Source organism: Armigeres subalbatus, chromosome 3 (genome assembly GCF_024139115.2).
Source record: "Armigeres subalbatus isolate Guangzhou_Male chromosome 3, GZ_Asu_2, whole genome shotgun sequence".
Taxonomy (NCBI): domain Eukaryota; kingdom Metazoa; phylum Arthropoda; class Insecta; order Diptera; family Culicidae; genus Armigeres; species Armigeres subalbatus.
Window position 1 is genome coordinate 166267876 of NC_085141.1, and position 13307 is coordinate 166281182.

The 13307-nt window shown below is 45.7% G+C and overlaps 1 protein-coding gene across 5 annotated transcripts in view; it reads right to left on the reverse strand.

Annotated features, from left to right (window-relative positions):
* The window catches only part of LOC134220438 (protein couch potato), a 549209-nt gene that overhangs the window by 325105 nt on the left and 210797 nt on the right, over nucleotides 1-13307 (reverse strand). For all 5 annotated transcript variants that reach the window (XR_009981901.1, XR_009981899.1, XR_009981900.1 and 2 more), the window contains exon 2: nucleotides 8391-9034. Coding sequence is in view for 1 of the 5 variants with exons in the window: in XM_062699497.1 (XP_062555481.1) it covers nucleotides 8391-9034 (644 nt within the window). In the remaining 4 variants the exon portion in view is untranslated. The remainder of the gene's footprint in view (nucleotides 1-8390; nucleotides 9035-13307) is intronic.

The window sequence follows — 13307 nt, forward strand, 5'->3', positions numbered from 1 at the left end:
TACAAAATAAGCTATTACAATTTGCATTGATGATGCCACGAAAAGACTCGAATATGAAAGAAAAAGAGCAAACCAACGTTTGGCGGCAATCGAAGTGAGCGAAAAACGGTTATCACTCTCCAGGCTGTCTTTCTTTCCCGAAAAGCGATTTCTCCCCGAAAATTTGCGTGAGGGAGCATCCTGTGCTCCTGAGATTGAGTGAGCATTACGAACCCTGGGTAAAACAATGTAGTTTCTTCGGAGAAAAGTTAGCTAAGGTTACTAGCTTTCCATTGGTGTTCGTTCATAAACTGCATGTTATCTTTTCTGGTTGGCTACAGCGTCGATACACCTATGCCTGGCGTATTGTAGAGCTCCATAATCGTCGGTCTTGGGCGATGTTCCTCCAGTTTCCCCGAACGTTCAAGGTCCCCAGGTCCGATTGCACCGCGTGCAGCCAGCGTGTTCGTGGCCTTCCACGAAGTCACCGGCCCCTATCTGGTTCTCTGTTGAATATTGTTTTCGCTATTCTTTCTTCCGACATTCGCACTAAGTGACCAGCCCACTGAAGTCTGCCATATTTTATACGATTCACAATATAAACTGCATGTTATTGACTTGAAAAAATGTTATGAACAAAAAACGCATCAAGGCAAAAAATCGGAACACTTCCCTACAGGATGTATGCAAATTATCCGTTCAACAAGACAGGTTTATAATTATTTTTTGAATCCAATTAAAAAACCAGCTTGCATTGCATGTTATTACAATACTATTACATAAACCAAACTGATTTTGTTCACATTAAAACGACCCCTGTATCCTGAGTTACACGCCTTCGACCATGTTGGAAAAAAAATTACGAAGTCCGCACGTTTCCATGCAGATACTTTTCAGACATGTTTGACAATTGTGACATGATTTCAAATGTCTCGGTAATATATTCGGTGTTTTGCTGGTTGTTGTTTTCAAGATGGGCCATACCGAATGACAAATTCAATTCAAATCCAGCGAGTAAGAAGGTAATTCCTTTTTGTTCGGAAAACCCGGAAAATGGCGTTCACAAAGACCCAAACAGGCTTATACACGAAATGATTCAGTCCATTATTGTTTGTTTTTGTTCTGTAGAAGTTAACTATAAAAATTCATCACGCGTTTAAAAGGGCCACGAGGAAACTGGAATACTTTGAAAATCAAAATACAACCTTTTCGATGATATGGTTTATCGTACATTTTGTATAGGGATTTCAAATCTTGATCATCTGTATATATAACACAAAGTTATCATTATCATTCGAAAATGGAAAGATCGTTATGTGCTAATTTTGTTCTGTTTACCTAATTAATCAACGACCAAATTGACTACAAATTTCATAAAATGATAAAACTGCAAAAAACCCTGATTAATCCACCTAGCGGTGATGGTGCCTTTCTCGTGCATTATAAAAATAGTATTTTGGCCATTACTCTTGAGCCCATAGTCCGATCTGACCAATTTTAAATCGGTTAAGGATAAGTAAAGATGAGTAAATCGGCTAAGGATAAGTTCCTGAAAAATGAGTGACATTTTTTTACTCATTTTTTCTATAAAAAAAAAAGTGGTATTTTGGCCATAACTTCCGAACCCATAGTCCGATCTGACCAATTTTCAATAGGAAACAATGGTAGAGTATCCTGCGTCAAATGCAACTTGTTGCGAGTATATAAGGATAAGTACCTGAAAAATTAGTGACATTTTTTTTCGGTGGGTGCGCACAGACGGTGCGGGCAAGGTCGAATCGATCGAGGGCGTGTCAGCGAAGACGGTGGTGCCAAAGTCTACCCAGACTGAGCGGAGCAGACACAAAAACGGGGGAGACAGTCTCCAGGGGATGAGCTCCCTGGGGGCCGCTCCAAAACACGGAGGGTTACTACCCCGAAAAAGGATAGTGGGGCTGGCAAGCTGAACCCCGGCCAGGTACCTCCAAAACCGGGGGAGGAAGGACCTGGAAAAGTCCATCCGCCCAGGAAAGACGGTGGTAAGGGGTTACGGCAGGCTGAGAGCTCTCAGCCGCCCCAGACCAGGGAAATAGAGGGGGATGACGCCTCCTGGACCGTCAAGAACAAGAGGAAACCGGAGACGTCAAGGGCCGAAAAGAAAGCCCAGGCGAACGAGGGTAGCAAAAAGTCTAGGGTAGGCGCCAATCGCTCCAGGGGCGATGCCCTAGTCATCAAGACGGACGAGGCTAAGTACTCGGACGTCTTGAAGGCGATGAGGAGTGACGTCAAGCTCGGTGAACTCGGCGCCAACGTACGTCGAATAAGATGTACCCGGATGGGCGAGATGAGCTAAAGCGGGGCGTCTCGCAAAAGGGCGCCGCCTACAATAAGTTGGCGGAGGAAGTCCTAGGCGAGACGGTCAAGGTGAGGGCACTCACGACGGAGGTGAATCTAAGGGTTAAAGAGCTGGACGAGATCACCGAAGTCGAAGAGCTCGTCACGGCACTGCGGCGACAGTGTGAAGGGGAGACGTCCACCGCAGCCGTTCGGCTACGAAAAGGTCCGGCAGGGACGCAGGTAGCATTGGTTCGGCTTTCTGCAGCGGGTGCCTCCAAGGTAGTCAATTAAGGGAGCGTCAAGGTGGGATGGTCGGTGTGCCCTGTGGGCATATACGAGCAACCCGAAGTTTGCTTCAAGTGCCTGGAACCGGGGCACAAGCAATGGGATTGCAAAGGCCCTGACAGAAGCAATCTCTGTCGATGCTGCGGATTGGAGGGACATAAGGCACAATGCTGCACGAACCCTCCTAATTGTTTGATTTGTTCCAGCAAAGCTGTGAACAGCAAGCATCCCATGGGGGGTTCGAAGTGCCCGGCGTTTAAGCGTGCTGCAAATTCACAGTGCAGGTACGAGTAGCACAAGTCAGACAAAAATGGTTGCAGCAACTTCAATGTGACTAGGCGAGTCGCATATGAGTGACAGTAACCCATGTGGAACATGTGTGCTACTAGGGTAACGCAGCTGGCTTGCTCGGCCTTGCCCGAGTGTTTGGTGTGCGCAGGTTTAGAGGAAACAGCGGAACACGTGTTGTTCGTGTGCCCACGTTTTCGCGCAATGCGTGACCACATGCTTGCCACATGTGGTCTAGACACTACCCCGGACAACCTAGTTCGGAGGATGTGCAAAGATGAAGTTGGCTGGAACGCCGTTTTATCGGCTATCACCCAAATCGTCTCGATGCTACACAGTAGGTGGCGCGTGAACTCAAGGATGGCTAGTTCAGGCGCAAATAAGAGGTGGTCCAAGGGATCGGAGTCGGCTTCATGGGTCATACCGGTGGTCATGCTATGTGGTCGAACTCAATCCTTTTATCGAACAAGTGGCCGCGCGAAGAACAACATGGTATCATTATCTTTCGCTATCGCAGAGAGGTCAATTTGGGGTGCACGCGGTTTCATCATTCTTGATACCAGTCGTTCAGAGGGAAGCAGGCGCGAAGTCGACCCTTCCCACCTTCCGAGGACATAGGGCGTGGTAAGGCCACCTGGAAAGCCGGCAATGCGCTGGCACGATACCATGGTGTTCTTCTAAAAAAGCGAGTCACGATGTTCGATGCTGCAAGGACACGCAGCTAACCTCGAGGGTGCGTTGTGCACTGGCCCCCCTTTGAAGCATTACTTTCTGGTTGTACCGAAGGGACTATGGGCTTGGCGGCAATGGAAACGGTTTAGCGGGTCGGGGATGTAGTCCTGCCTCCCTTGTTTGCTGTTGGAGGTGATCCCTAACCCCGCACTTCCTGGACAACCCAGGATGGCTGTTGAGCAGATTCCCCCTCCATTGCTTGGGAAGAAAACAAAAAAACACCACCTTAGTTCGTCAAGCTGAGTCGATTGGAATACATAACACTATGGGTCTCCGGGGGTCCCATCAAAAGTTTGTTTTTGGAGTGATCATATACCCTTTCGGCACTACTTTGTTGTACGAGAAGGGCAAAACATTGAAGATTCAAGATTGAATAATTCAAGTGCTTACAAAAATATAGTGGGCAAAGCCGGAAAACGGAAAGTTTTAGAATCTCTTGAGCATTTATTTGTCCACGCTTATCGTGGACTTCCGGAAACTTTGCTTGGCTGCTATTTATGCTTCCGAACGTTGCAGATACTCAGGTGATGGAAAGCAGTCGCAGACACCATCGCCACAAAATTGTGCAATCCCTAATGACGCTTCCATTTCCAACCGGAATTAATAGCAAGAAAAATTTTCACAACAGGGATTCCGACGACACAAACGCTGCACATGGAAAAGCCGCTGGTTGCCGTTCCCATTTCCAGAATATTTTTCGGAATCAATTTGTTAGACAACAGTGTTAGGTTTGAGGAAAAGAAATTATGGAAATAAAATAACTTTATTTTGAGTTTAAATATTTTGCTTCGATTTGTATTGTTGAGATCATAACCTCAATGCTTTCATTCACATCAAGTGGGAGTTTTTTACCTATTTTTATTATTGTGATCAAGAATGAAATTTACCAATTATATGAAGTTCATTGCATATACTCATTAATGAGTAAACGCATTTTACCCATTAAATGAGTTATGCCACTTTTCTTTAAAAATAGTGTGGAAGTACCCATTAATGGGTATCCCAAAGCTTCAGTTTGAAGAAAGGTCCTAGTGTGCCTTGTACGCGAACGGAAGTGATTTCCATTTCATCCATCATGTTTCCAGTTTTCAAAAAATACAACTTCAGGAATTTCTTTCAGCATTGGTAGCCTGTAAAAGTAATGGAAACGAGTTTGCCTTTACAACTAAACCTTTTTCAAGAAATAGAGGCTCGTTTTTTGTTAAAACATGGACAAGTTTCATCAACGTTCGGCTGACTAAATAGAATAGGGCACTGCACGGACTGCTTTGTCTCTTTCAATTAGAAAACAACAAGGCCAGTAAACGTCTAAATTGATTAGAAACGAAAGAAAACCCTGGTGCTACCGTGTCAATAATTTTGGGCTCACTGTGATCGCCACTGAACATTTTTTTAAGCGCTGCGATCGGTAATTTTATGTTTTTGTGGTATCGCTAACACTTTTTTTTATCGAAACCTACGTTTGTTTCTGCGTAGTATCATGTTAGGTAAAGTTGGTATTTTAAAGCATAGTATTTGATACAGACTGATTTATACAAGGGAAATAAATAACCTGATACTCCACTAGTAAAACCATTCTCAAAATGTAATCTCAAGAATGATCACAAAACACAATGATGAAGAAATAGATTGATAATTATTAAAATTATTTGTTTTTCCCACTTTCTAACATTGTCAAGTCATCCAACCAACCTAACCAAGTCAATTTTAATCATTCAAGCGGAAGAAATCCTCCATTCCATATGTGTGGCACTGGCATCAAAAAGAACCAAATTGATTGAATTACCCGTGACCTCCGAGTTCATATCAATTACCACCAGCCAATTCTGCTGCGCCGGACAGTGGTCATCCATCCTATATAGTCATGGATGACGTTCTTCTCACAGACTTTTCAGTTGCATTCCCAATAAAAATATTTCTAGATATGGTACCTACCATCAAAGTATGGCACCGTGTAAATCATATTTTGGCCGCTCGCAACAGCTCGACGAGTGATTGAGAGTTCTGCGGAGATTTGCGAGGTGGCTGCAGAACGGAAGGGATGAAAGTGCAAGATCAAATATCACCCATCATCGAGAAGATGCATATGCTGGTGCTAGGTGTGTTATTGTCAGTGACAGGTTTGTGGACGGAACATCGCTCGTTGCCGGCCTGGCTGGGCCGTGTACGGTCCGTATAATTAGAGTGCACTTTTCTGCTCGATGGTGGTGACGACTATTGGTTTAAACTTGACGCGTCCACTACTGGATGTGTCGTGAAATATCGAGTAGGTATACCGTTAGTGTACATTGAGGCAGACACTATAAAAATATGTTTATGAGTCATTGACATTGATAAATCATGGTAATACTTCACTAAGTGATTGTGTTTAAAACGAAGAAAATGAAACAACTGTATTGATTATACGATCCGTTCCGACAAAAAAAAAAGATTTTATACTGTGGAGCTATTCTCAAATTGCACTTCTTCACATGACACTTAAGGCTTTGGGAAAAGTCATCTCTATGAGCATAGCCAGTACTATTGAACCAGTAGTTTACTAACTTTTATTCTGATGATTTCATGATTGATGAGAATGGCCCTTCTTAGCCGTGCGGTAAGATGAGCGACTACAAAGCAAGACCATGCTGAGGGTGGCTGGGTTCGATTCCCGGTGCCGGTCTAGGCAATTTTCGGTTTGGAAATTGTCTCGACTTCCCTGGGCATAAAAGTATCATCTTGTTAGCCTCATGATATACGTATGCAAAAATGGTAACTGGGCTTAGAAATCTCGCAGTTAATAACTGTGCAAGTGCCATATGAACACTAAGCTGCGAGGCGGCAATATACCAATGGGTGATGTAATGTCAATGAAGAAGTAGAAGAAGAAGAGAATAGTCTTGTTCATGCAAATGGCGCAAAGAATTTATACCCCAACAAAAAATGTCTCTTCAAATGCCACTATAAAACAAACATCCATTTGTGCATCGAACTGCAAATCAGAAATTGAAGATTGGAAAACACTGATTCAAAGAATTGCTCTGCCATTCGATAACCTAGTCACGGGCGGGGACTGCAGTAGCAGGGGACCAAGCCAACCAAGCCGTGAACTGTCTGTTAGATTCAATTAATTTTTGCAGTAGAAGTGGCAAATATAGACACCAATATTATTGAAACTAAACTGCTTTGCTCATTTTCTAAATATATGAGAAATAAAATAATTTTTCAATTTTATAGCTGATTGTGAAATATAAATCACTAATGTGTCGGAGTCGATACTAGGCGAAGCAGAGACTTAGCACAAGACAAAGTGGAAAGGATCGGGGAGGAACCACGGTACGGTAAGTAGTGAAAGCATTTTTACTACTCTGGTAGTTGTCACCACTCCTCACGCCAAACGCCTCACAGTTGTTCAAACAAGAGAAAAAATGTTCAAAACTTCAAACTCCTTTTAAAATATTTGAGGTGGTGGTTGACGAATTGAGATGATGTTTGGCAAATCCATACGATTCTCAATAGGGAATAATCGGAGCCGGATTATCCGTCGATTGCTACTTGTTGCAAGCAAGTCGGTTGAAAATAAATGCCATAGAATAAGTTTTTTTGCACACACAGACTCTCAATTCGTCGAACTGAATAGATTTGTATACAACATTTAGGATCTCATGGACTTCTAACAATAATCGCTTTTATAAATTAACAGATGTGTATTTCGACCCCAACAGTAAAGTCGTCTTCAGTGCCGCGTCAAGTACAAGGAACTAGAAGCGAACCTTGTTGTTGAGGTCGAAATACGTATCTCTTAAGTTACAAAAGGGTATAATCAAATGGAATAGTACCAGCGTGTCTGCCATTAGACGGTAAAATTTGAGTAAGTAAAATTTAGCTTAATTACGGACAACATTGCATCTTGATATTTTGTCCATCTTTGAACCACAGTGGCTGTGTACAGAATCAAAGCATTCCCTTCGTTGCGAATTTATTTTCCCCCAGATTTAATAATATTTGCCAATTGGAAGTGAAATATTTATTTCGGCGCAATGATTATTGGTACATGCGGCTGTCTGGTGACGCGCTCAGTGGCATTCGGTAGCCGCTAGAAAAGCGACCTACCCGGCTATTTAGTTCGCCAGTAACCATCACGCCGCATCGTTCAATGTCGTCTGCTTCTGTCACTGAGTGGGAATAACACCGGCCAGCCACTAATCCCTGCCGGACCAATATATTGAATACGTTACTTAGTGTCTGTAATTAATATCGATTCGGCGATACACAGACACTGGGCTTCAACCAACCAGCATTATGGATGGATGCCGTTGGTACTAAATACAGTGCCGGAGCGGTCGGTCGATGGAAGGCCTTTTGCGCTACTGTCACACGTCGGCACTGACACTGCATGTGGGATCTGCATATTGATTGCGGAAATTAATTTAGATTGGATGTGAGATAATCCTCCGACAAGAACAAGCAATATACCGAATAGTTTGAGCTCGAGCAAAAATTCGGAGGATTATGGGTGTTTGGCTTCTGTGCGAAGTGTCATTACTTGTTCGTACATATTTGATAGAATATTAACAACTTTGAACGATGGCATGGAAGAAATTAAATTTCAATATTGAACAAAGTATGATGGGTTTTAGCATTACGTAACACTGCACATTGAAATGTGACAAAATGAGGTTTAGTTCATATTTCATGAAATTCGAGTACATGTTCTTATTTTGACCATCAACTAAGCGTTAAGATGATTAATTTCAAACAATGAACGATCAAACAAAAGTTTTCTAAGTAAGTAATAAGTTCACACTTACCTCTTCTTCATTGCTGGCGGTGTTGACCGAATCCATGCTCTGTGAGAGGGCTAGCGGGGCCATCGGTGTCATCTGTCCCATCGAGTTTTCCATTTTTGTCGCGCTGCTGAGGCTGTTCGGTGTCTGTCCGAGATTGTGGTTATTGTTGGCCGCGTTCACGTTCAGTGATCCGTTGATGGACTGTGTACTGACAGCCGGGTTTGACTGTGCAACGATCGGAGATGTAAACATTGGTTGCGGACTATTGGTGCTAATAGCTAGCGGAACTGACACTAGCTGCTGCTGATGCACGGATGTTGGAACGGTTACGCCTGCCGACTCTAGCAGCTGATTTTGTAGTCGAGCCTGTTGATGCTGCTGCTGTTGTTGCTGAAACTGGGCCGCCTGGGCTTGATGGTGTTGCAACAGGGCTGCGGCAGCTGCGGCGGCGGCAGCAGCCGGTGGATGGGCAGAAACCAGGCAAGTACCTAAGGCCGGAATCGTCGCTCCACCGGCCAGCGGAGTCGTGCACAGTCGCTTCGGCGATAGGACTTGTGGGGCGCTCGCTACCGTGATTTGCGGCGCTGGCCTTCGTTTCACCACTGTCGACGAAATGGTGACGGAATTTATGGACGCACTATTGAATCGAACACCATGTGCCGATCCTGGAAGAGATGAAGAAAAGAAACGAAGGAACATAAATTAAAATGTGGGAGAATTTGTGGCTGGAAACATTGATTAAAATTTCAATTACGGCGCTGCTCATTGATCGAGTTCTGCATAATTAATTATTTATTACCGAACGAGCACACAAATGCTGCCCGCGCGTGTTCGGATTCATCACTCTTAGTCACACATGCAAATGCGCTTCCGACAGCACCTGGATAGTCCATTGGCAGTGCCAGTAAATTTCGCCTGGAGGTGCACTTCAAAATGTGTGTTTTTTCGAACTGAATATTCTTTTCAGAAACCTAAGATTTTTTTAACATCAAAGATTCTTAATAAATATTTAAAATTTATATACTAAGCTCCAGAATTGCTGTGGATTTGGAATTCATTGACTTCCATGAAAAACATAGGTTGTATACTAATTCGTCGAAAAACATATCGCGGACTTTTTTTCGACATTCCGCGGAATGTACCAAATCTCCGAAACGCATTTCCTGGAATGCACTTTTTTCCGAAAGACATTTCGCGGAATGTACCTTTTCACCGAAAGTCATTCCGCGAAATGCCATTTGGCGGAATTCACTGCCGGGAATCGTATGTTTGTCCCATATGAATAGGAAACCCAGCAAAGATGTGATAGATATGCGATTCACGGCAGTTCAATTAGAATTATTATCATTGAAATGTTAACTGAATTCTGCTTAATGCCATGCAATCCTGTCTAAGTTCTTTTGTATTTTGATTTAAAGCAATCAAAGAATGTAATGCTTCATGTAAAGGACCCCATCCGATCAGTATAGGGCAAAGTGATGAAGGAATGCCTTCTTGAAATGAAAACTTTTGCTCGGTATGAAGAAAAGAAAGGCTGTAGTCCCTTCTATGAATTAACACATCTGCCCGGTATAAAGCAAAGAGGAAAGATAGTGCCTACTTTGAATGGATGCGTCAGCCCGGTATACGGCGAAAGTCGTTGATAATGCCTTCTTTAAAAGAAAGCGTGTGCCCGATATAAGGCGAAGGGACCGGTAATGCCTTTTTAAATGGATGCGTCTGGCCGGTATAAGGCGAAGGCAGTTCATAATGCCTTTTAAAAGAACGTGTCTGCTCGACATAAGGCGAAGGAATGGGTAATACCTTCTTTAAATGGTAGCGTCAAAAAAGATTAACACCCGCACTAAATGTGTCATGTACAAAATGTTCATAAGACCGGTAGTCCTCTACGGACATGAAACTTGGACCATGCTCGAGAAGGACTTGCAAGCACTCGGAGTATTCAAGAAATGGGTGCTTAGGACTATCGTTGGCGGTGTGCAAGAAGACGGTGTGTGGCGGTGAAGGATGAACCACGAGCTCGACAACTCTACGGCGAACCCAGTATCCAGAAGGTAGCTGAAGTCGGAAGGGTACGATGGGCAGGGCGTGTTGCTAAAATGCCGAACAGCAACCCTGCAAAGATGATGTTCGTTTCCGAGTTAATCTCGTGCTATACAAATGCAAAACAGTGGCAATTTGACTTTTATTTTCGAGGTTAAATAAACTACTAAGAACTTATTACTCAATAAAAAATCACAAAAAATAAAGACAAAAATAAAAAAAATAAAAAAATTAAGTTATTGTTATTTTTTCCGCGAAATGGTACATTCCGCCAAAATGTATTCACGAAAAGGTACAATCCATCGAATGTCGTACCGCGAAAACTTACATACCGTCAAATGTTATTCCGCGAAATGTTCAGCCGCGAAAATGAATTCACAGCAGCATCTCAGATCAGTTCGAGACAGCAACACGTACGGACGTGTTTTTTGCTCGTGCATTTTTTCGAAGTGTTTTTTCTCGTTCTTTCGCTGTTTACGTTTTCGCCTGTCGCGTTGGCGTTATTTTCTCCCGGACCCGTCATGGGAGACTCGGTGGCCGATTCGGTCGCTGGAAAAGTGCCTAAGCGCACTGCTCTTGGAGGCGCAGGTAACCCTCCAAGCAGCTTTGCAGAGCAACGTGTTTTCGCCGTTGCCGCTTGATGACGCCGGCAATCCGCTGAAAAAGAGGAAGAAGCAGCAATCGCAGCTGCCGCAGGTGCAACCGGAGCGGAAGGAGAAGTGCCCGCCCGTGTTTGTGAAGGGCGATCCGCCGGATTTACGCCCAAAATTCGCCAGCTGATCGCTAAGGGGCTGAAATGTACTTTTCGGCTCTGCAGCGAGGGCGTGAAAGTGATGCCGGCCAACAGGGACCATCATCAATCCGTCGTGGAGTTCCTCGAGGTCCACAAGTATGAGTACTACACTCATGACCACCCCGGCACGAAGCCGCTCAAGGCTTTGCTGCGAGGACTTCACGACATGAAGGAGGAAGAGCTCCAAGCAGAGCTTGAAAGTTGCGGACTGAAGCCAGTAGCCGTCCACAAGATCGCTCGTCACGACAAGGCGAGGAAATATCGCGACCAGCTTTACCTGATCCATCTGGAGCACGGCTCCACTACCTGGAAGGACCTGAAGCTGGTTGGCGTTATAAATTACACCGTCGTTGACTGGGAGCGATATCGGCCAGTGCACCGCGATGTCACGCAATGCACCAACTGCTTCAATTTCGGGCACGGCACCAGGAACTGCCGCATGAAGCCGCGCTGCAACAAGTGTGGCGAACCCCATCCGACGGACGAGTGCGACAAAATGGAGGTGGCCGATCCCAAGTGCGCCAACTGTGGCGACAAACATCGAGCCACCACAAAGGGCTGCCCAAAGCGAGCCGAGTTCCTGGAAATCCGGAAGAAGGCTTCCACCAGGACCATTCCGAAGAAGAACCGTGTTCCTGTAATCAACGAGGTGAACTTTCCAGTCATCCCGGCTCCCCGTCGTGTGATTCCAATACTCCCACCGCTACAGCCGCACAAGCGACTGGCAGCGGCAGCTGCATCGGTCCAAGCTCCAGCATCGTCGGCACCATCCACCAGCGAATGGCCCCCGCTTCCTCCTCCTGGGTTCCGTCGGCAGTCGGAGAACGAAGCCGTCCCACCGGAAGAATCTGCCCCGCTGTACACTCCGGAGCAACTGATGCCGATCTTCGCGCAGCTCGCCACTCGACTGCGCGGCTGCAAAACCCGATTCGACCAGGTCTTCACACTTGGCATGTTCATCATTGAAAATGGCTGCTAGGGTGGGCCTGGTCAACTGGAACGCTTGCTCGCTAAAGAGCAAATCAATCGAGCTGAAGGATTTCCTTGAGGAGAAGGAAATAGACGTGGCGTTCATCACCGAAACGCACCTAAAACCGGAGGTGAACGTCAACATCCCGGACTTCCGCATCGTGCGACTCGACCGGCCGACCAGGAGGTGGTGTGGCCATCGCTCTTCGCTACAACATCAACTGTCGTCTGCTTCCAAGCTTCCAGCTCAATGTCATCGAGGCCATCGGTGTCGAAATCACCACTTCGGTCGGCACAATCGCGCTCATCGCGGCGTACTGTCCAACGCAGGCCAAAGCCGGCGATGGATCATCGGCTGCCCTTCGGAGGGACATCGTCAAGCTGACGCGGAGGCAAGGCCAGTATATCATTGCCGGCGACTTGAATGCCAAACATCAAGCCTGGGGCAACAGTCGCGGCAATCGAAACGGCACCATCTGGAGCAACGACATGGAGGAAGGCCACTACACGATCCTGAGCCCGGATTCCCCACTCGGCTGAGTCGGTCCGGTGCCCACGCAACGCTCGACCTCTACGTAACAAACCTGAGTGACCACGTCTCGCAGCCGGTTGTATACCAGGAGCTCAGTTCGGATCACTATCCGGTGGTGGCGGAACTGGGCTCCTCGGTCAATCGGCACCAGCAGTTACGGCGGAACTACCACCGAGTGAACTGGCAGCGTTTCCAGCAGTGCGTCGATAACACCGTCGACTACGAGGTGTGTCCGGAGACGCCGGAAAGTATCGACCGCCAGCTGTGCGCTATCGAGGAGGCGATCACGGCGGCCCGAGAGCAACACGTACCGACGGCTCGGCAGGTAAGCAACTCCTTAAACATCGATACACTCACCAAAGATTTGATTCGATTGCGGAATGTCACTCGCAGGCAGTTTCAGCGTACTGGACTGCCTGAGCTTAAGGCACGCTGCAATCGAATCACAAAATTATCAAGGCCAGAATGGTGGACCTCAAAAATAACGACTTCTCGAATAAGATCCGCACTCTCCCAGATTATGCTAAGCCGTTCTGGAAAATGACCAAAATTCTAAAATCCAAGCCTCGGCCCATTCCACCTTTGATCCCACTAGACAATA